This window comes from Oncorhynchus gorbuscha, unplaced genomic scaffold (genome assembly GCF_021184085.1).
Source record: "Oncorhynchus gorbuscha isolate QuinsamMale2020 ecotype Even-year unplaced genomic scaffold, OgorEven_v1.0 Un_scaffold_4443, whole genome shotgun sequence".
NCBI classification, from domain to species: domain Eukaryota; kingdom Metazoa; phylum Chordata; class Actinopteri; order Salmoniformes; family Salmonidae; genus Oncorhynchus; species Oncorhynchus gorbuscha.
The window spans coordinates 9,878-34,785 of record NW_025748454.1 but is presented as its reverse complement, the minus strand read 5'-3'; the positions used below and the strand labels follow the sequence as shown (position 1 = coordinate 34,785).

At 44.3% G+C, this 24,908-nt stretch overlaps 1 protein-coding gene across 1 annotated transcript; it reads right to left on the bottom strand.

Moving 5' to 3' along the window:
- Positions 1-8,003: 8,003 nt before the first annotated feature.
- On the bottom strand, positions 8,004-22,127 carry LOC124028565 (neutral amino acid transporter A-like). The gene is made up of 3 exons (XM_046340608.1): positions 21,464-22,127; positions 15,823-15,865; positions 8,004-8,081 (listed from the first exon to the last, which is right to left on the bottom strand). The coding sequence occupies exons 1-3, from the start codon at positions 21,853-21,855 to the stop codon at positions 8,004-8,006; spliced, it is 513 nt and encodes a 170-aa protein (XP_046196564.1). The 5' UTR covers positions 21,856-22,127.
- Positions 22,128-24,908: the final 2,781 nt, after the last annotated feature.

The window sequence follows — 24,908 nt, the reverse complement described above, 5'->3', positions numbered from 1 at the left end:
ATCAGAACATCAGAACATAGGACATCAGAACACAGAACATAGGACATCAGAACACAGAACATCAGAACATCAGAAATCAGAACATCAGAAAATAGGACATCAGAACACAGAACATCAGAACATCAGAAATCAGAACATCAGAACATAGGACATCAGAACACAGAACATCAGAACATCAGAAATCAGAACATCAGAACATAGGACATCAGAACACAGAACATCAGAACATCAGAACATAGGACATCAGAACATCAGAAATCAGAACATCAGAACATAGGACATCAGAACACAGGACATCAGAACACAGAACATCAGAACATAGGACATCAGAACATCAGAACATAGGACATCAGAACATAGGACATCAGAACACAGGACATCAGAACATAGGACATCAGAACATAGGACATCAGAACATAGGACATCAGAACATAGGACATCAGAACACAGAACATCAGAACATAGGACATCAGAACATAGGACATCAGAACATAGGACATCAGAACACAGGACATCAGAACATAGGACATCAGAACATAGGACATCAGAACATAGGACATCAGAACATAGGACATCAGAACACAGAACATCAGAACATAGGACATCAGAACATAGGACATCAAATCAAATCAAATCAAATTTTATTTGTCACATACACATGGTTAGCAGATGTTAATGCGAGTGTAGCGAAATGCTTGTGCTTCTAGTTCCGACAATGCAGTGATAACCAACAAGTAATCTAACTAACAATTCCAAAACTACTGTCTTATACACAGTGTAAGGGGATAAGGAACATGTACATAAGGATATATGAATGAGTGATGGTACAGAGCAGCATACAGTAGATGGTATCGAGTACAGTATATACATATGAGATGAGTGTGTAGACAAAGTAAACAAAGTGGCATAGTTAAAGTGGCTAGTGATACATGTGTTACATAAGGATGCAGTCGATGTTGTAGAGTACAGTATATACATATGCATATGAGATGAATAATGTAGGGTAAGTAACATTATATAAGGTAGCATTGTTTAAAGTGGCTAGTGATATATTTACATCATTTCCCATCAATTCCCATTATTAAAATGGCTGGAGTTGGGTCAGTGTCAATGACAGTGTGTTGGCAGCAGCCACTCAATGTTAGTGGTGGCTATTTAACAGTCTGATGGCCTTGAGATAGAAGCTGTTTTTCAGTCTCTCGGTCCCAGCTTTGATGCACCTGTACTGACCTCGCCTTCTGGATGATAGCGGGGTGAACAGGCAGTGGTTCGGGTGGTTGATGTCCTTGATGATCTTTATGGCCTTCCTGTAACAACGGGTGGTGTAGGTGTCCTGGAGGGCAGGTAGTTTGCCCCCGGTGATGCGTTGTGCAGTCCTCACTACCCTCTGGAGAGCCTTACGGTTGAGGGCGGAGCAGTTGCCGTACCAGGCGGTGATACAGCCCGCCAGGATGCTCTCGATTGTGCATCTGTAGAAGTTTGTGAGTGCTTTTGGTGACAAGCCGAATTTCTTCAGCCTCCTGAGGTTGAATAGGCGCTGCTGCGCCTTCTTCACGACGCTGTCAGTGTGAGTGGACCAATTCAGTTTGTCTGTGATGTGTATGCCGAGGAACTTAAAACTAGCTACCCTCTCCACTACTGTTCCATCGATGTGGATAGGGGTGTTCCCTCTGCTGTTTCCTGAAGTCCACAATCATCTCCTTAGTTTTGTTGACGTTGAGTGTGAGGTTATTTTCCTGACACCACACTCCAAGGGCCCTCACCTCCTCCCTGTAGGCCGTCTCGTCGTTGTTGGTAATCAAGCCTACCACTGTTGTGTCGTCCGCAAACTTGATGATTGAGTTGGAGGCGTGCGTGACCACGCAGTCGTGGGTGAACAGGGAGTACAGGAGAAGGCTCAGAACGCACCCTTGTGGGGCCCCTGTTGAGGATCAGCGGGAGGAGATGTTGCCTGCCCTCACCACCTGGGGGCGGCCCGTCAGGAAGTCCAGTACCCAGCTGCACATGGGCCGAGACCCAGGGTCTGAGCTTGATGACGAGCTGGAGGGTACTATGGTGTTGAATGCCGAGCTGTAGTCGATGAACAGCATTCTCACATAGGTATTCCTTGTCCAGGTGGGTTAGGGCAGTGTGCAGTGTGGCTGAGATTGCATCGTCTGTGGACCTATTTGGGTGGTAGGCAAATTGGAGTGGGTCTAGGGTGTCAGGTAGGTGGAGGTGATATGGTCCTTGACTAGTCTCTCAAAGCACTTCATGATGACGGAAGTGAGTGCTACGGGGCGGTAGTCGTTAGCTCAGTTACCTTAGCTTTTTGGGAACAGGAACAATGGTGGCCCTCTTGAAGCATGTGGGAACAGCAGACTGGTATAGGGATTGATTGAATAGGTCCGTAAACACACCGGCCAGCTGGCTGCGATGTTCGGAGGGCGCGGCTGGGATGCCGTCTGTGTCATGTTTTGTCTTAGATTGTCTTGTCATTTGGCTTTTCCCTCTGTTCATTTTCCCCTGCTGGTCTTTTTAGGTCTGCTCCCCTTTTTCTCTCTCCCTTCCTCTCTCTTCTCTCTATCGTTCCGTTCCTGCTCCCAGCTGTTCCTATTCCCTAATCAATCATTTAGTCTTCCCACACCTGTTCCCTATTCTTTTCCCTGATTAGAGTCCCTATTTCTCTCCTTGTTTTCCGTTCCTGCCCTGTCGGATCCTTGTCTATTGTTCACCGTGCTGTGTCTGTGTATCGCCCTGTCGTGTCGTGTTTCCTCAGATGCTGCGTGAGAGTGGGTGTCTGAGTCTGCTAGGTTCAAGTGCCTTCCCGAGGCAACCTGCAGTTCTTGGATCGAGTCTCCAGTCTGTTCTCGTCATTACGAGTGGAATTATGTCTTATGTTTGTAGAATTACTTTTACTGGATTAAAGACTCTGTTTTCGCCAAGTCGCTTTTGGGTCCTCATTCACCTGCATGACAGTCTGGGCCTGCAGCCTTGCGAGGGTTAACACGTTTAAATGTCTTACTCACCTCGGCTGCAGTGAAGGAGAGACCGCATGTTTCGTTGCAGGCCGTGTCAGTGGCACTGTATTGTCCTCAAAGCGGGCAAAAAGTTATTTAGTCTGCCTGGGAGCAAGACATCCTGGTCCGTGACTGGGCTGGATTTCATCTTGTAGTCCGTGATTGACTGTAGACCCTGCCACATGCCTCTTGTGTCTGAGCCATTGAATTGAGATTCCACTTTGTCTCTGTACTGGACGCTTAGCTTGTTTGATAGCCTTACGGAGGGAATAGCTGCACTGTTTGTATTCAGTCATGTTGCCAGACACCTTGCCCTGATTAAAAGCAGTGGTTCGCGCTTTCAGTTTCACGCGAATGCTGCCATCAATCCACGGTTTCTGGTTAGGGAATGTTTTTATCGTTGCTATGGGAACGACATCTTCGACGCACGTTCTAATGAACTCGCACACCGAATCAGCGTATTCGTCAATATTCCCATCTGGACGCCATACTGAAACATGTCCCAGAACATAGGACATCAGAACATAGGACATCAGAACACAGAACATCAGAACATAGGACATCAGAACATCAGAACATAGGACATCAGAACATCAGAACATAGGACATCAGAACATCAGAACATAGAACATCAGAACACAGGACATCAGAACATCAGAACATAGGACATCAGAACACAGGACATCAGAACATCAGAACATAGGACATCAGAACATCAGAAATCAGAACATCAGAACATAGAACATAGACATCAGAACATCAGAACATCAGAACATAGGACATCAGAACATCAGAACATCAGAACATAGGACATCAGAACATCAGAAATCAGAACATCAGAACATAGGACATCAGAACACAGGACATCAGAACACAGAACATCAGAACACCAGAACATAGGACATCAGAACATCAGAAATCAGAACATCAGAACATAGGACATCAGAACACAGAACATAGGACATCAAAACATCAGGAATCAGAACATCAGAACATAGGACATCAGAACACAGAACAGAACATAGAACATAGGACATCAGAACACAGAACATAGAACATCAGAACATAGAATCAGAACAGAACATCAGAACATAGAACATCAGAGCATAGGACATCAGAACATAGGACATCAGAACACAGAACATCAGAACATAGAACATCAGAACATAGACATCAGAACACAGAACATAGAACATCAGAACACAGGACATCAGAACATAGGACATCAGAACATAGGACATCAGAACACAGAACATTAGAACATCTGAACATAGGCTTTCAGTTTATTTGATTCAGTAGGCTACCATTTATATAGTCTCCTCAAATGATATTCAGAACAGAGAAAAGAGCTATGCTCCTATTGACCCCTTTAGGGGACCCACCATTACTGGCACTGGTCAGAGGAGGGTCTACCGTGTCTGTTCATCAGTACCCCTCATAGACTGGTAATTCTCTGCCAATGAATGAGCCAAGCATTTCTATGGGAGCGTCCCAAATGGTACCATAATCCCTATAAAGTGCCATAGGGCCCTGGTTAAAAGTAGTGCACTATATAGGTAATATAGTGGCATTTGGGACGCATATCCATGTCAGTCTGACAGCTGGGTACAAGGGCGATTCAGAAAACTACCCAGCTGAGTGATGACATGGCTGGGCTTCCTTCCAGCCTCGCTTGGAGGTCAGGTCAACAAGTCAGAAACATTGTCACGTTCCAAGCCGAGTGCAGTGCAGTCGAGCTGCGCACATTAACCATTGCATGGTGGTCATCTGTGTATTTTATTCCATGTTCATGGTGAACCGACATGTCACGTTGGTTGGCGTTTCGTTTTCTTTGGAACATCGTCCCCTGTGAAGCCGCTGTGCCGACATGTTTTCACCTCATGAAGCTCTTTGGGATCAAAACATTGTCAACAGAGGTGATAGTTGGCAGCATCTGCAGGAACAGGGTTTGCAGGCAGCATCTGCAGGAACAAGGTTTGCAGGCAGCATCTGCAGGAACAGGGTTTGCAGGCAGCATCTGCAGGAACAGGGTTTGCAGGCCTTTCTGTTCTTTTTACATCTGTAGCCTTTTAAAATGGTAGACTACTGAATCTTCCTCAGACAGGTGGGTGGGAGCTCATATCATCTGGACATAAGTATCTTGGTGATACAGAATTTGTTCTCTTTTTCTTTTTTCAAAAGTCTTCTGAAATTCACACAGAAAAGAAAACAGAGAACAAAATTCTGTGACGTTTTCCTGTAGCGATGGTTGACCTTCTCACCCCAGCTCTGTACACATGCACACATACACACAAACACTCTGCAATGCCAACCAGCCACTACATCTGAGTGTATCTGGACAACAGTCGCTCCAGGAATATCTCCTTGCCAGGAATCCATCCTCGGACCGTGCCAGACCAGTGTTCCCTGTTTGGACTCTCTCTCTCTTAAAGGCAGAGTCGTTGGTCAAACGTACATGCTAGCGGGCCAACAGTCCGGGCCTGCCTGGCTACATAAGGGCTGACTATGACACATGGCATAACTGAACAAACACAGGACAGTGACTGACATTGACGTCACAACAGAGTAGCTTGGTCTGATCAGGCTTAAGGATGTGGATGAATACTGATCACATTTTAAAGAAAGAAGTGTTAAACTTGTATTGAGTCCTTTCTGTTTGTTACCAGGCTCCAGGGATATTGCTCTGTGTGTTGCTATGGAAGCGGCTGGTCACTTGCGTGCGTATCGTGACAAGTGTCTTCAACATTGGACAGTGAATCATAGAACAGTGTGAGTGTGTCAGTACGTTGTCCAGTACGTTGTCCTCCCACTGGTCTCTCATAGCTGTTTGGGATGTACCCCAATACCAGACCCAGGACGTACCCCAATACCAGACCCAGGACGACCCCCAATACCAGACCCAGGCTACCCCCAATACCAGACCCAGGGCTGTTTGGGACGTACCCCCAATACCAGACCCAGGGCTGTTTGGGACGTACCCCCAATACCAGACCCAGGGCTGTTTGGGACGTACCCCCAATACCAGACCCAGAGCTGTTTGGGACGTACCCCCAATACCAGACCCAGAGCTGTTTGGGACGTACCCCAATACCAGACCCAGAGCTGTTTGGGACTAACCCCAATACCAGACCCAGAGCTGTTTGGGACGTACCCCCAATACCAGACCCAGGGCTGTTTGGGACGTACCCCCAATACCAGACCCAGAGCTGTTTGGGACGTACCCCCAATACCAGACCCAGAGCTGTTTGGGACGTACCCCAATACCAGACCCAGGACGTACCCCCAATACCAGACCCAGGGCTGTTTGGGACGTACCCCCAATACCAGACCCAGAGCTGTTTGGGACGTACCCCCAATACCAGACCCAGGACGTACCCCCAATACCAGACCCAGGGCTGTTTGGGACGTACCCCCAATACCAGACCCAGAGCTGTTTGGGACGTATCCCAATACCAGACCCAGGGCTGTTTGGGACGACCCCAATACCAGACCCAGAGCTGTTTGGGACGTACCCCCAATACCAGACCCAGGACGTACCCCCAATACCAGACCCAGGGCTGTTTGGGACGTACCCCAATACCAGACCCAGAGCTGTTTGGGACGTATCCCCAATACCAGACCCAGGGCTGTTTGGGACGTACCCCCAATACCAGACCCAGAGCTGTTTGGGACGTACCCCCAATACCAGACCCAGAGCTGTTTGGGACGTACCCCATACCAGACCCAGGGCTGTTTGGGACGTACCCCCAATACCAGACACAGGACTGTTTGGGACTAACCCCCAATACCAGACCCAGAACTGTTTGGGACTAACCCCCAATACCAGACCCAGGGCTGTTTGGGATGTACCCCCAATAACACAGAATAGCGCAGAATATGGTGACTAGGATCTTCACTCCATTTCCACTTTCTTCCTGTCTGTTTCGTTATTTGCCCTGTCTATGGACCAGCCCCCTCCTGTCTGTGAACCAGATCCCTCCTGTCTGTGAACCAGATCCCTCCTGTCTGTGGACCAGCCCCCTCCTGTCTGTGGAACAGATCCCTCCTGTCTGTGGACCAGATCCCTCCTGTCTGTGAACCAGATCCCTCCTGTCTGTGGACCAGCCCCCTCCTGTCTGTGGACCAGATCCCTCCTGTCTGTGGAACAGCCCCCTCGTCTGTGGACCAGCCCCCTCCTGTCTGTGGACCAGATCCCTCCTGTCTGTGGACCAGATCCCTCCTGTCTGTGAACCAGATCCCTCCTGTCTGTGGACCAGCCCCCTCCTGTCTGTGAACCAGATCCCTCCTGTCTGTGAACCAGATCCCTCCTGTCTGTGAACCAGATACCTCCTGTCTGTGAACCAGATCCCTCCTGTCTGTGAACCAGATCCCTCCTGTCTGTGGACCAGCCCCCTCCTGTCTGTGGACCAGATCCCTCCTGTCTGTGGAACAGCCCCTCCCTGTCTGTGGACCAGCCCCTCCTGTCTGTGGACCAGCCCCCTCCTGTCTGTGGACCAGATTCTCCTGTCTGTGGAACAGATCCCTCCTGTCTGTGGACCCATGATCCCTCCTGTCTGTGGAACAGATCCCTCCTGTCCGTGGACCAGCCCCTCCTGTCTGTGGACCAGCCCCTCCTGTCTGTGAACCAGCCCCCTCTGTCTGTGAACCAGCCCCCTCCTGTCCTGTGAACCAGCCTCCTCCTGTCTGTGAACCAGCCCCCTCCTGTCTGTGAACCAGACCCCTCCTGTCTGTGAACCAGCCCCCTCCTGTCTGTCCCCCTCCTGTCTGTGCACCAGCCCCCTCCTATCTGTGGACCAGCCCCATCAATCTCCAACACAGACACCTGTTCTTTTATAGTGTATGTTTCCAATATGTCTTTGTTCTTACTGTACTGTGGTTGTAATTCCACTTCCTTAAATTGTCATTCGTTTGAGTATTTCGGTCTTTCTTGGACGAATAGCCAATGACAGGCTAAATGAGACCCTAACAAACAATCAAACAAACAAACCAACAAATATGAGGATGTCATAATAAGCACCTTCTGGTAGAGGACGGTTCCATTGGTGTGTTTCCCACGGCGACCATCTTGTAATCAGTGGCATACTGTGACACGGAGAGAGAGACAGAGAAAACATCAATAGAATATTTAAATAATAATAACTTTATTTAAACAACAATTATTTGCAAGTACATAATGTTAACAAAGCCTTTCATAAACAAGTAACTAGTTAAATTAAAGTACTTAGGATTAAGTATTTATTGTCAGATGTAGTAAGTGTTTACACCTGTGCAAGGTTTGCTCCAATGTTCTTCAGATCAGATGGGAATGAAAGCTAAAACCATGAGTCATTTTTACATTCTAGCTCTATAATTGTGATCCTTCCTGAACTCTACGTTTTATACCCTTCAATAAATAACAGGGTAGCACCAGTACATGTAAACACTAAACAGATTTGGAGACCCTGTTTCAGAGATGTCTTTAGTTCCTGTGCTGATGAATGCCTGTTTGTGATATGTTTCTTTAGTTCCTGTGCTGATGAATGCCTGTTTCAGAGATGTGTCTTTAGTTCCTGTGCTGATGAATGCCTGTTTCAGAGATGTGTCTTTAGTTCCTGTGCTGATGAATGCCTGTTTCAGAGATGTGTCTTTAGTTCCTGTTTGATGAATGCCTGTTTCAGAGATGTGTCTTTAGTTCCTGTGCTGATGAATGCCTGTTTCAGAGATGTGTCTTTAGTTCCTGTGCCGATGAATGCCTGTTTCAGAGATGTGTCTTTAGTTCCTGTGCTGATGAATGCCTGTTTCAGAGATGTGTCTTTAGTTCCTGTGCTGATGAATGCCTGTTTCAGAGATGTGTCTTTAGTTCCTGTGCTGATGAATGCCTGTTTCAGATGTGTCTTTAGTTCCTGTGCTGATGAATGCCTGTTTCAGATGTGTCTTTAGTTCCTGTGCTGATGAATGCCTGTTTCAGAGATGTGTCTTTAGTTCCTGTGCTGATGAATGCCTGTTTCAGAGATGTGTCTTTAGTTCCTGTGCCGATGAATGCCTGTTTCAGAGATGTGTCTTTAGTTCCTGTGCTGATGAATGCCTGTTTCAGAGATGTGTCTTTAGTTCCTGTGCTGATGAATGCCTGTTTCAGAGATGTGTCTTTAGTTCCTGTGCTGAGAGATGTGTCTTGTTCCTGTGCTGAAATGCCTGTTTCAGAGATGTGTCTTTAGTTCCTGTGCTGATGAATGCCTGTTTCAGAGATGTGTCTTTAGTTCCTGTGCTGATGAATGCCTGTTTCAGATGTATTTAGTTTCTGATTTTAAAAAATAAAAAAATAAGATAAAAGTCATTTTAGTAAGAACTGATTGTTCTTTATGGGACCAGAGACCAGCAGAGACACAAAGCATCTTCAGAGCTGTGGTGGAGAGGACCTGGCAGGACCTGGCAACCAGAGACCAGCAGACAATGGCAGAGACCCTCTCCCTGTTCTCACACACACACACTCCTTTTTCCTCTCTGTCCATTAAGTCCCTGCACTCTGAAAGATCTGGACCCCCACTGCTGTTCAGCTGGCCCCCTACCATTCGCCAAACAACACACACACACACACGCACGCACGCACGCACGCACGCACGCACGCACGCACGCACGCACACACACACACACACACACACACACACACACACACACACACACACACACACACACACACACACACACACACACACACACACACACACACACACTAATAGCACTGATGCCACTAGCCAGCCCAAACTGGTGAATATTAATGTTTCTTTTAATGGCATAGAATGATCTTCTTGCTTTGTCTCTGAACTAATTTACCGCCATACGAAAGATACCTGTGTTGCAGGTAGCTAGATACTTTTGTATATATAGTGTATGTGGACACCCCTTCAAATTAGTGGATTCGGCTATTTCAGCCACACCCATTGCTGATAGGTTTTTAAAATCTAACACACAGACATGCAATCTCCATAGAAAAACATTGGCAGTAGAATGGCCTTACTGAAGAGCTCAGTGACTTTCAACGTGGCATCGTCATAGGATGCCACCTTTCCAACAAGTAAATTCTTCAAATTTCTGCCCTGCTAGAACTGCCCCGGTCAACTGTAAGTGCAGTGGTGAAATGAAAACGTCTAGGAGCAACAACAGCTCAGCGACGAAGTGGTAGGCCACACAAGCTCACAGAATGGGACCACCAAGTGCTGAAGCTCGCAGAATGTAAAAATTGTCTGTCCTCGATTGCAACACTTTCTTCCGAGTTCCAAGCGGCCTCTGGAAGCAACGTCAGCACAAGAACTGTTCGTCGAGTGAGCTTCATGAAATGGGTTTCCATGGCCCGAGCAGCCGCACAAGCCTAAGATTACCATGCGCAATGTCAAGCCACTGGAGTGGTGTAAAGCTCACCGCCATTGGACTCTGGAGCAGTGGAAACATGTTCTCTGGAATTATGAATCACGCTTACCATCTGGCAGTCAGACTAATCTGAGTTTGGCGGATGCCAAGAGAACACTACCTGCCCCAATGCATAGTGCCAACTGTAAAGTTTGGTGGAGGAGGAATAATGGTCTGGGGCTGTTTTTCATGGTTCGGTCTAGGCCCCTTAGTTCCAGTGAAGGGAAATCTTAACACTACCATGTTGAGAAATAAGGTGATAAAAGAAATCAGACAGGCCAAGGCAAACTTTTTTATTAACATAATTGGTGAAGCAAAGGAAAATTCTAAATTGATATGGGAGAATCTAAAAAGTTAACAGGGAAAGACCATAGTAACACTGCAAAAAGACTAGAAATCATGGTGAATAACAATCTAACACAGGATGCAGTTGAAATAGCAACAGCCTTCAATTCCTACTTTATTGACTCTGTCAGGTTACTGACACAGAACCCCTCCACTGATTTCTTGGGCTCAGTGCTAGTGAATGACACTCAACCTGTCTTCATCATAAGGGAGGTTTCTGAGTCAAAGGTGAACAAGGTGTTTAGCTCACTAAAGAACTCTAAAGCCAAAGATGTGTTTGGGATGGACTCTACCTTTCTTAAAAACTACAAAGAGTCACTCATTGGCCCCATTACTAAGGTCACCAACACATCTATTGGTCTCGGTGTGTTTCCAAGGGTATGGAAGTCATCTTTAAATCAGGCGACCCTGCTGACGTGAGTAACTACAGGCCCATTAGTATACTACCTGTGGTGTCAAAGGTTGTTGAAAAGTGTGTAGCAGAACAACTGATTGCCCACCTCAACAACAGTCCCTTCACATTACACTCCATGCAGTTTGGCTTCAGAGCGAAACACTCCACAGAAACGGCCAACTGCTTTCTTCTGAAAATGTGAAGTCCAAGATGGACAAAGGGGGTGCTGTTGGGGCTGTGTTTCTGGAGCTAAGGAAGGCTTTTGATACTGTTAACCATGAGATTCTCGTCACAAAATTGTCCAAGTTCAACTTTTCCCCTGATGCCTTGAGATGGATGAAATCATACCTTGAAGGCAGAACTCAGTGTGTCAGAGTGAGCAATGAGCTGTCGCCCACTCGTAGCTATGATGTGGGCGTGCCCCAAGGGTCAATACTGGGGCCCCTCCTGTTCAGCCTGTACATTAATGATCTGCCTTCTGTATGTACTGGGTCTGAAGTTCAAATGTATGCAGATGATACAGTGATATATGTGCATGCAAAGAGCAAACAACAAGCTGCACAAGAACTCACTACTGTAATGGTCCAGGTTACAAAGTGGCTCAGTGACTCGTGTTTGCATCTCAATGTGAAAAAAAAACTGTTTGCATGTTCTTCACAAAGAGGGCAACAGATGCTACTGAGCCAGATGTCTATGTGTCAGGGGAGAAGCTCCAGGTGGTATCCGATTTTAAGTACCTTGGCATCATACTTGATTCCAACCTCTCTTTTAAAAAGCATGTGAAAAAGGTAATTCAAATAACTAAATTCAATCTAGCTAATTTCCGATTTATTTCGAGGTAGCAAAACTGTACTTCAAATCTATGATACTCCCGCACTTAACATACTGCTTGACTAGTTGGGCCCAAGCTTGCTGTACAACATTAAAACCTATTCAGTCTGTCTACAAACAGGCTCTCAAAGTGCTTGATAGGATAGCCATCATCATTGTCACATCCTTAGAAAACATGAGCTCTTGAGTTGGGAAAATCTTGTGCAATACACCGACGCATGTCTTGTATTCAAGATCCTAATGGCCTGGCTCCCCTCCACTCAATATTTTTTGTTTAACAGAAAACCCAGACATATGGCAGCAGATCCACAAGGTCTGCCATGAGAGGTGACTGTATAGTTCCCTAAGGAAAAGCACCTTTAGTAAATCTGCATTCTCTGTGAGAGCTTCCCATGTCTGGAATACACTGCCATCAGACACACATAACTGCACCACATATCACACTTTCACAAAATGCTTGAAGACATGGCTAAAGGTCAATCAGATTTGTGAACATGGTCCCTAGCTGTGCGTGCCGCTTTCCATGTTGTCTGTTGTCTGTAGCTTGTGAGGTGTCAGAGCCCAGGTCTAACAGAACCTGTGATTAACGGCAGAGCCCAGGTCTGACAGAACCTGTGATTAACGGGCAAAGCCCAGGTCTAACAGAACCTGCGATTAACGGTCAGAGCCCAGGTCTGACAGAACCTGTGGTTAACGGTCAGAGCCCAGGTCTGACAGAACCTGTGGTTAACGGTCAGAGCCCAGGTCTGACAGAACCTGTGCAGATGATCTAGGTGATGCTGTAACTCCTTAGTGGGAGACAGCAGCACCAGGTCATCTGTCTACAGCAGACACTTGATTTCAGTGTTGTGTAGAGTGAGACCAGGTGCCTTGTTTTCAGTGTTGTGTAGAGTGAGACCAGGTGCCTTGATTTCAGTGTTGTGTAGAGTGAGACCAGGTGCCTTGATTTCAGTGTTGTGTACAGTGAGACCAGGTGCCTTGATTTCAGTGTTGTGTAGAGTGAGACCAGGTGCCTTGATTTCAGTGTGCCTGCCTTGATTTCAGTGTTGTGTAGAGTGAGACCAGGTGCCTTGATTTCAGTGTTGTGTAGAGTTGCCTTGATTTCAGTGTTGTGTAGAGTGAGACCAGGTGCCTTGATTTCAGTGTTGTGTAGAGTGAGACCAGGTGCCTTGTTTTCAGTGTTGTGTAGAGTGAGACCAGGTGCTGCAGATTCTTCTAATGATTTTCCCAATTCATTAATGTAGATGTTAACTAGTGTTGGACTAATTGAGCAGCCTTGTTTGTTGCCAATTTTAACCACACATTTGTTTTTAGTGTACATTGATTTAATAAGATCACCAGTTTCTATTCATTTATCAAAAATACATTTTTTCCAAATTTAATCAAATTCTTTCTTGAAGTCTACAAAACATGAGTAGATAAGTGTGGAGGGTATAAATGTGGTCTGGTCTTTATCTCTCTCTCTCTAAAACATGTATGTTTCAGTCCATCAGTACCTGTCTCTTGTTTCTCTCTCTCTCCCTCTCTCTCTCTTTAAAATATGTTTCAGTCCATCAGTACCTGTCTATCAGTGTCAATAGGGGGCTATTCTCAGTGGACAGTGTCCACATATGTAATCTGTGTTCAGTTCCGCCCCCATACATCTCTCTGTTACACCCCCCTTTACTCTACCACATCCCATCTGCCTGACGCTGTACCCTACAGTAGATGACAACAGGTTTAACCATGATGTCGTACTACAGTAGATGACAACAGGTTTTACCATGATGTAATACTACAGTAGATGGTGACAACAGGTTTTACCATGATGTAATACTACAGTAGATGGTGACAACAGGTTTTACCATGATGTAATACTACAGTAGATGGTGACAACAGGTTTTACCATGATGTAATACTACAGTAGATGGTGACAACAGGTTTTACCATGATGTAATACTACAGTAGATGGTGACAACAGGTTTTACCATGATGTAATACTACAGTAGATGGTGACAACAGGTTTTACCATGATGTAATACTACAGTAGATGACAACAGGTTTTACCATGATGTAATACTACAGTAGATGGTGACAACAGGTTTTACCATGATGTAATACTACAGTAGATGACAACAGGTTTTACCATGATGTAATACTACAGTAGATGGTGACAACAGGTTTTACCATGATGTAATACTACAGTAGATGGCAACAGGTTTTACCATGATGTAATACTACAGTAGATGGCAACAGGTTTTACCATGATGTAATACTACAGTAGATGGTGACAACAGGTTTTACCATGATGTAATACTACAGTAGATGGTGACAACAGGTTTTACCATGATGTAATACTACAGTAGATGGCAACAGGTTTTACCATGATGTAATACTACAGTAGATGGTGACAACAGGTTTTACCATGATGTAATACTACAGTAGATGGTGACAACAGGTTTTACCATGATGTAATACTACAGTAGATGGTGACAACAGGTTTTACCATGATGTAATACTACAGTAGATGACAACAGGGTTTACCATGATGTAATACTACAGTAGATGGTGACAACAGGTTTTACCATGATGTAGTACAGTAGATGGTGACAGTAGATGACAAACAGGTTTTATGTAATACCAGTAGATGACAACAGATGATGTAATACTACAGTAGATGACACCACTACAGGATGACAACAGGTTTACCATGATGTAGTACAACAGGTACAGATGTAGATGAGATGACAGGTTTATTAAAACTGAATTATAGTAATGATTAATTGTTCTGGTGTTGTTTTGTTAATGTTTGGTATCAGTAATATGAATGAAAAGACATTACATGGATGTCATTTCTTATTCCTGGCCTGCTGATGATTATTATTCCGCTCTGTGTGTGTGTGTGTGTGTGTGTGTGTGTGTGTGTGTGTGTGTGTGTGTGTGTGTGTGTGTGTGTGTGTGTGTGTGTGTGTGTGTGTGTGTGTGTGTGTGTGTGTGTGTGTGTGTGTGTGTGTGTGTGTGTGTGTGTGTGTGTGTGTGTGTGTGCGTGTGTGTGTGTATGTGTGTGTGTGTGTGTGTGTGTGTGTGTGTGCGTGTGTGTTGTGGTCTTGTTCTTCTCTATCCTCGTGGGGACCTGAAATCCTAAATGTCCCCATGAGAACATGGATAAAAGGACACATTTGCCTGTGTGTTCCTCCCCAAAATTGAACCTCCTGACCCTCTTTAGCCTTAATAGACAGACACTCACACAGTTCCAGGAAATGGTACCGGGCAGCCACTGGGCACATTAAAGAGCAACGAGGCGAGACAGGTTGCTGCTTGTTTGGAATGGAATCACCTCACTATGGTAACGGTTGGTGAAAGGAAGATGAGAGGTGCTAAGACGAGAGGAGCAGAACTCTCTTTATTCTGAGTCTCTTCCTTAATGACCTTATATAGACTTTTAACGCTTAGGAAATGATTTATGGTATATATATGAAGAGGTGAGCATAGGACACTATGTGTGTGTGTGTGAGAGAGACAGAGAGGTGGAGAGAGAGAGAGAGAGGTGAAGAGAGAGACAGAGGATGAAGAGAGAAAAAAGTTAGAAAAAGAGATGAAGAGAAGGGAGAGAGACTGATCGGTCGAGACAGAGAAGGGAGAGAAAGATGACGCAGGGGTGAAGAGAGAAAGAAAGTTAGAATAAGAGAGATGAAGAGAGGGAGATAGACTCATCGGGTCCGAGACAGAGAGGAGAGAGAAAGATGACGAGGGGTGAAGAAAGAAGAAAGTTAGAGAAAGATATGAAGAGAGGAGAGAGAGATGACAAGGGGTGAAGAGAGAGACTGATAGGTCGAGACAGAGAGGAGAGAAAGATGACGAGGGGGTGGAGAGAGAGATAGATATACTTACAGAACGGAATGCTGCAGCCACAAGGTTAGCTGGGAACAAATTCCTGCAGAGGAAGACAAGATAAACAGTTGAGGTTTCATTAATGTGTGCACGCTTGAACCAGGGTACATCATAATAATATCCCCTTTCTCCTGAAGTGTGCACTTGTTCACTACTTCCCACAAATCTTGAAGCATTGGATTGGTGGAGGCATGGATTAGTGGGAGTTTCCTTCATTTTTCTTAAACCAGTAATCTCCTTGTGAATGATTTTTAAAATATTTTTATTTAACCTTTATTTAACTAGGCAAGTCAAGTTAAGAACCAATTCGTATTTACAATGACAGCTTACCGGGGAACTGTGGGTTGCTGCCTTGTTCGGGGCAGAACGACAGATTTTACCTTGTCAGCTCGGGGGATTTGATCCAGCAACCTTTCAGTGGTGGCCCAACGCTCTAACCACTAGTGGTTAGAAGCCGAACAAGTAACACTTTGAGGGAGGAGACATACTTGGGACAAAGCCCCTCTCTCCTGGTTCATCAGTAACACAACAACAAAAATGTTTAACCACGACAAAGCCTTGCCGATGAATAACCACAGAATCTCGTGAATTCACAACTTCAATCACTTTTTTCTGATTACATAATATTAATGAAAGCAGAGGTTAAGAAACAAATTAAATGTTTAAATCAATTGTTCAATGAGGCCATGGAATTTATGGCACAATGTCATTTATTGAACTTATAAACCAACATCTCTTAAAGGAGAAGTTTACCCAAAATCCAGGAACTCCCAAGTGATTCCATAGATTGAAGCAAGTTCAGTGGAGTTGGCCCTCTCCCCTCTCCCTCTCCCCTCTCTCCCCCTCTCTCCCTCTCCCCTCTCCCCCCTCTCTCCCTCTCCCCTCTCCCCCTCTCTCCTCTCCCCTCTACTGGAGAACTGAAACAGCTGCGGGTCACGTGACTCATGACGTTGCTGGCTCTGGTCCGTTGTCACTGAATGCATAAATACGCAAACTGTGGATGAATTCATTCTTTTATTGGAAGTGTACACATTAGCTAATTTTGTCAAAAGTATAAGCGGTTTTGAATCAGGAAAGGTGTACTTTTCTACCTAAAATAAATGTGATTATTTGATATAATATTTTATGTAGCCGACTGCCATAGCAGCAGAGATACGGAAGGACTGCCAACAGAGCAGAGTGAGGCCGGCATCCAGCACGACCCGTTTCTGCAGCTGTCTCAGTTCTGCACTCCAGGGGAGACAGAGGGGGAGAGGACAAACTTCACTGAACTACAGAGGTTTCAATGTATGGAATCACTTGGCAGTTCCTGGATTTTTTGTGAACTTCTCCTGTAATTTACCCACAGAGTTAAACCACATAATGCTGGGGTGGTTCACTACCCACATAGTTAAACTACATAATGCTGGGGTGCAGCACTACCCACATAGTTAAACCACATAGTTCAACTACATAATGCTGGGGTGCATCACTACCCACATAGTTAAACCACATAATGCTGGGGTGGTTCACTACCCACATAGTTAAACTACATAATGCTGGGGTGCATCACTACCCACATAGTTAAACTACATAATGCTGGGGTGCAGCACTACCCACATAGTTAAACCACATAATGCTGGGGTGGTTCACTACCCACATAGTTAAACTACATAATGCTGGGGTGGTTCACTACCCACATAGTTAAACTACATAATGCTGGGGTGCAGCACTACCCACATAGTTAAACCACATAATGCTGGGGTGCATCACTACCCACATAGTTAAACTACATAATGCTGGGGTGCAGCACTACCCACATAGTTAAACTACATAATGCTGGGGTGCAGCACTACCCACATAGTTAAACTACATAATGCTGGGGTGGTTCACTACCCACATAGTTAAACCACATAGTTAAACTACATAATGCTGGGGTGCGTCACTACCCACATAAGTTAAACTACATAATGCTGGGGTGGTTCACTACCCACATAGTTAAACTACATAATGCTGGGGTGCAGCACTACCCACATAGTTAAACTACATAATGCTGGGGTGCATCACTACCCACATAGTTAAACCACATAGTTAAACTACATAATGCTGGGGTGCCTCTACCCACATAGTTAAACTACATAATGCTGGGTGGTTCACTACCCACATAGTTAAACTACATAATGCTGTAAAAGGTGCAGCACTACCCTATAGTTAAACCACATAATGCTGGGGTGGTTCAACTACCCACATAGTTAAACTACATAATGCTGGGCAGCACTACCCACATAGTTAAACCACATAATGCTGGGGTGGTTCACTACCCACATAGTTAAACTACATAATGCCAGTGCAGCACTACCCACATAGTTAAACCACATAATGCTGGGGTGGTTCACTACCCACATAGTTAAACTACATAATGCTGGGGTGGTTCACTACACATACCTAAACCACATAATGCTGGGGTGCAACTACATAGTTAAACTACATAATGCTGGGGTGGTTCACTACCCACATAGTTAAACCACATAGTTAAACTACATAAATGCTGGGGTGCGTCACTACCCATAGTTAAACCACATAGTTAAACTACATAATGCTGGGTTGCCACACTACCCACATAGTTAAACTACATAATGCTGGAGTTTGCCACACTACCCACATAGTTAAACTACATAATGCTGGGGTGCATCACTACCCACATAGTTAAACCACATTGTCACGCCTTGGTCTTAGTATTTTGTGTTTTCTTTCTTTATTTGGTCAGGCCAGGTGTGTGACATGTGGGTTATTGTGGTGTGTTTTTTGTCCTGGGGTTTTGTGGGGTGACTAATTGAGTCTATGGCTGCCTGAGGTGGTTCTCAATCAGAGTCAGGTGATTTATCGTTGTCTCTGATTGGGAACCATATTTAGGCAGCCATATTCTGTGAGTGTTTTCGTGGGTGGTTGTTCCTGTCTCTGTGTAGTTGTTCACCAGACAGGCTGTATAGGTTTTCACGTTCCGTTTGTTGTTTTGTATATATATAGTTATTTCATGTATCGTCTATTCTTTATTAAAGAACATGAGTAACCACCACGCTGCATTTTGGTCCGACTCTCTTTCAACAGACGAACGCAGTTACACACATAGTTAAACCACATAGTTAAACTACATAATGCTGGGGTGGTTCACTACCCACATAGTTAAACCACATAAAGCTGGGGTGGTTCACTACCCACATAGTTAAACCACATAAAGCTGGGGTGGTTCACTACCCATATAGTTAAACTACATAATGCTGGGGTGGTTCACTACCCATATAGTTAAAACTACATAATGCTGGGGTGGTTCACTACCCACATAGTTAAACCACATAATGCTGGGGTGCATCACTACCCACATAGTTAAACTACATAATGCTGGGGTGGTTCACTACCCACATAGTTAAACCACATAATGCTGGGGTGCAACACTGCTGTCCTTAAGTGTTTGTAATAGACCACTAATACTTAAGGACAGGTGAATTCTTGTCCCAGACAGTTTGTAATAGACCACTAATACTTCAGGACAGGTAATGTCTTGTCCCAGACAGTTTGTAATAGACCACTAATACTTCAGGACAGGTGGATTCTTGTCCCAGACAGTTTGTAATGGATGGTTTGTGCTATATGGTTGTGCTATATGGCTGTGATATATGGTTGTGCTATATGGCTGGGATATATGGCTGGGATATATGGTTGTGATATATGGCTGTGCTATATGGCTGTGCTATATGGCTGGGATATATGGCTGGGATATATGGTTGTGATATATGGTTGTGATATATGGTTGTGCTATATGGTTGTGATATATGGCTGTGCTATATGGCTGTGCTATATGGCTGGGATATATGGCTGGGATATATGGTTGTGCTATATGGCTGGGATATATGGCTGGGATATATGGTTGTGCTATATGGCTGGGATATATGGCTGTGATATATGGCTGTGCTATATGGCTGGGATATATGGCTGGGATATATGGTTGTGCTATATGGCTGGGATATATGGCTGGGATATATGGTTGTGCTATATGGCTGGGATATATGGCTGGGATATATGGTTGTGCTATATGGTTGTGATATATGGCTGTGCTATATGGCTGTGATATATGGTTGTGATATATGGCTGTGTTATATGGCTGTGCTATATGGTTGTGCTATATGGTTGTGCTATATGGTTTATGCTGTGTTATATGGCTGTGCTATATGGTTGTGCTATATGGTTGTGCTATATGGTTTTGTGATATATGGCTGTGTTATATGGTTGTGCTATATGGTTGTGCTATATGGTTGTGTTATATGGTTGTGATATATGGCTGTGCTATATGGCTGTGCTATATGGTTGTGCTATATGGTTGTGAGCATGCCTGTGTAGTTGACATACACCAGCTGTGGCGTAGCTTGGGCTTCCTACAGATAACTTTTCTTTGTGCAGAACAGAATCCTGGGTTTAACAGCTGTCAGCTTTCCCTCAGATGCAGACAGACAGATGGACAGGCAGGTAATAATAATAATAATAATATATGCCATTTAGCAGACGCTTTTATCCAAAGCGACTTACAGTCATGTGTGCATACATTCTATGTATGGGTGGTCCCGGGGATCGAACCCACTACCCTGGCGTTACAAGCGCCATGCTCTACCAACTGAGCTACAGAAGGACCACAGACAGGAAACCAGACAGATAGGAAGGCAGGCCGAGCGTTTGACTTGCAGATAGTTGGACACAGACCGACAGACAGACACACAGACACAGGTAGAGGGGTAGTTATAGGTAGGCAGACACACAGACACAGGTAGAGGGAGTTATAGGTAGACAGACACACAGACACAGGTAGAGAGGGAGTTATAGGTAGACAGACACACAGACACAGGTAGAGAGGAGTTATAGGTAGGCAGACACACAGACAGTCATTCAGGTAGAGAGGGAGTTATAGGTAGGCAGACACACAGATGGGCAGACAGGCAGACACCCAATGACACACTGTGTGAGAACCTTTGTCTCATGGGAATGCTATAGTTATTTTATTTTGTTTGTTTGCTGTGATTCTTCCTGTCAGGGTCTGTTTTGTTTTTCTTTTTCTTTATATCGGGGCAGCAGGGTAGTCTAGTGGTTAGAGCGTTGGACTACTAACCAGAAGGTTGCGAGTTCAAACCCTGAGCTGACAAGGTACAAATCTGTCGTTCTGCCCCTGAACAGGCAGTTAACCCACTGTTCCCAGGCCGTCATTGAAAATAAGGATTTGTTCTTAAATGACTTGCCTGGTTAAATAAAGGTAAAAATAAAATATCGTACCATTATGCATAAACAAATCACGTAAATGAAAAACATATGTTAACTAATTCCCCTCAAAATATTGACCAATGACCATCTATATCCAGGCCTAGGTCTCTTGATTTCTGAGTGCCATGTAATTCCATGTAAGGTACTGGAACAAGCATGCGCCTTGGCTCTCATGTGTGTAACCTATATAGGCTACAGTATTGCTGCCGGGGAATTAGAGGAGCACGCATTTACTCTACAACTACCCGCCCCCCAGTCATCTCACCCCCTCTACCATGCTAGTTTATTTCCTTTCAAGAAACACTCTTTAACATAATACATGTTATTGAAACAATAACCTCATCCCCGCAACCGTTACCTTGCAAGATCTAAAAACGAATCCGTGGTCTCCTTGTTGGTATTGACGCTCTCGAGACCTAGATTATTTGTGTTCAGAGCCCCGGCACCGACTCCCGGTTTGATAATAAAGGCGAGGGAAACACCAATTCCCGATGCGATGAGTGTGGTCACCAGGAAGTAGGAGACCGCGATGCCTCCTAGTTTCCCCAGGGAGCGCGTGTCCAGGCTGGCGGCGCCGGAGATCAGGCTGCACACGACCAGAGGAAGGATAATCATCTTCAGCATCCTCAGAAGCATCTCACCCGGGAAAGCAAAATAAGTCATCTGCGCCCGGGTTAGGTTCATATTCCGAACCATCATTCCGAGGCCGACGCCTACTAGAACTCCAGACACCGTCATTATCACTAACATATTCCTATTAAAAATCTCATCAACTTGTCTTTACAGCTTTTCTTCTTTCCATTCTTCTCCAAGATGTCGTCGGTGGAGACCAAATCGGTCATTGTGTGTCCGTTTTTCTTCTCCATTTTGATGGAAATTGTGGGGCAGAACACTGAATAACGGTAAATTCGTGAGAAAATGGAATGTTCCTGGAGCAGCGTGGGAGAACACACTCTCAGACGAGTAGCATTTGCGAGTAGACTGATGCAAGCGTAATTAGTCCTGTCAAAGGCAACGTGTTTCTCCACCAATGGTGAGAGAGGGCTACACACTAAAAAGAGAACATGCACTTCCTCCTTTTGCTCGATATTAAAACCATCTGATGCAAGAGTGGGAGAAATTGCCTGGGTCTGCAACTGTACATTTATATTGATACATGTTGTGACTGGAAATTAGAGAAAAATTTAAACATTTCAAAGATAATATTGGATTTAGTGTACCTCTAGTTGTGTCATTATTTTACACTAGTCATTATCTGCATATGAAATAATTAAGCCTGTATAGCGAATTACTTTATTAAACATTCTGAGTGAGACAAACTCTCCATGAATGACATCATGCCTATAGGTTATTAATTAATGAAACATATGAGTGAGACAAACTCTCCATGAATGACATCATGCCTATAGGTTATTTAAGCAATAAGGTCCAAGGATGTGTGGTATATGGCCAATATACCACGGCTAAGGGCTCTTCTTATGCACAACGCAATGCAGAGTGCCTGGATACAGCACTTAGCCGTGGTATATTGGCCATATACCACAAACCCTGAGGCGCCATATTGATATTATAAACTGGTTACTAAAGTAATTCAAAATAAATGTTTTATCATTCCCATGGTGTACGGTCTGATATACCACTGCTGTAAGCCAATCAGCATTCATGGCTCGAACCACCCTGTTTATAATAATTAATAAAACATGTGAGTGAGACAAACTCTCCACGAATGACATTTACTTGATGCAGTACTGTTTGGTGATGGTGGGTCTGAATGGGGGTGTGAACCATGCCTATGGGGCACTGGTAATGTGCACGCTGTTGGGATGGAGACTACAGAGCCTAACCTTTTACTTGTTTACACATTCTGCAGTTTTACAGCCTGGATTCAATTGAGATGTTATGTCACTGGCCTCCTACACACAATACAATACCCACATTCATTCAAAAGAAAAGCTGTAATGTGAGTCCATAAGTTTTCGATCCCTTTGTTATGGGAAGCCTAAATAAATTCAGGGGTAAACATGTGCTTAACAAGTCAAATAATGGATCAACAACATTGTAGTTACTCCACAATAGTAACCTAAATGACAGAGTAAAAACAAGGAAGCCTGTACAGAACAAAAATATTCCAAAACATGCATCCTGTTTGCAATAAGACACTGAAGTAAAACTGCACAAAATGTGGCAAAGAAAGGAACTTTATGTCCTGAATACAAAGCGTTATGTTTGGGGCAAATACAACACATCACTGAGTACCACTCTTCATATTTTCAAGCATGGTGGTGGCTGCATCATGTTATGAGTATGCTTGTCATTGGCAAGGACTAGGGAGTTTAAAAAAATGGAATATAGCTAAGCACATGCAAAATCCTAGAGGAAAACTTGATTCAGTCTGCTTTCCAACAGACACTGGGAGACAAATGTACCTTTCAGCAGGACAATAACCTAAAACACAGGGCCAAATCTACAGTGGAGTTGCTTACCAAGGTGACATTTAATGTTCAATGGGATTGAACATCTACGGCAAGACTTGAGAATGTCTGTCTAGCAATTATCAACAACCAACTTGACAGAGCTAGAAGAAAATAATAATGTGCAAGTATTGTATAATCCAGGTGTGCAAAGCTCTTAGAGACTTACCCAGAAAGACCCACAGCTGTAATCACTGCCACACATAATTATAACATGTATTGACTTAGCGGTGTCAATATATATGGAAAATGAAATATTTCTGTATTTCAGTTTCAATACATTTGCAAAAATGTTGAAAAACCTGCTTCCCATTTGTTATTATGGGGTAGTGTGTGTAGATGGGTGAGAAAATAAATACATTATAATCCATGTTGAATTCAGGCTATAACACAACATGTGGAATAAGTCAAGTGGATTGAATACTTTCGAAGGCTCTGTATATGCTAGGCGCTAGTCCTATTGGCTATAGGCTAGGCTACAGTGTCACATTCTGACCATCGTTCGTATGTGTTTTCCTTGTTTTAGTGTTGGTCAGGACGTGAGCTGGGTGGGCATTCTATGTTGTGTGTCTGGTTTGTCTATTTCTATGTTTGGCCTCTGATATGGTTCTCAATCAGAGGCAGTCATTGTCTCTGATTGGGAACCATATTTAGGTAGCCTGTTTTGTGTTGGGTTTTGTGGGTGATTGTTCCTGTCTCTGTGTTTGCACCAGATAGGACTGTTTAGGTTTTTTCACTTTTCTTGTTTTGTATAGTCTGTTCATGTATAGTCGTCTTTATTAAAAACATGAATAACCACCACGCTGCATTTTGGTCCGCCTCTCTTTCAACAGAAGAAAACCCTTATATACAGTTATTAATCATATAGCCTATCTTGGATACAATTAGGTGCTCTTAAAATCCGTGCATCGATGCGTACTGTCAGACCATTCTCTCATAACTCATATGTGCTTCATGTTGTCATTGAGACCGAAATACTTTGTTCCCGATCCCAAAATAACACAGGCAGTTGCTAAAGAAGACGAGGGCGGGTTTACCTCACACCGCTTCCCAGTTCCCCGGCCCTGCTAATAATCCATTCAACATTGTACGCGAGCCGACAGGCCTTTTAGGGGGCGAGTAGTCTGCGTAGATCTCAGCCGTCCTACATCTTCAGATATTATGTAATGTCAGTTCTCCTATAAGATTGAAAATTGCAGCAATGTTATTTTATAGGCTATACATGAATAAAGTGGAGGCTACAAATCAAGTATATTATGGTGTAGCCTATAGGCTCGCAACATCATTATAATATGTGAATATGGCACACAGTGCAATGTTAGGCCTAATGCA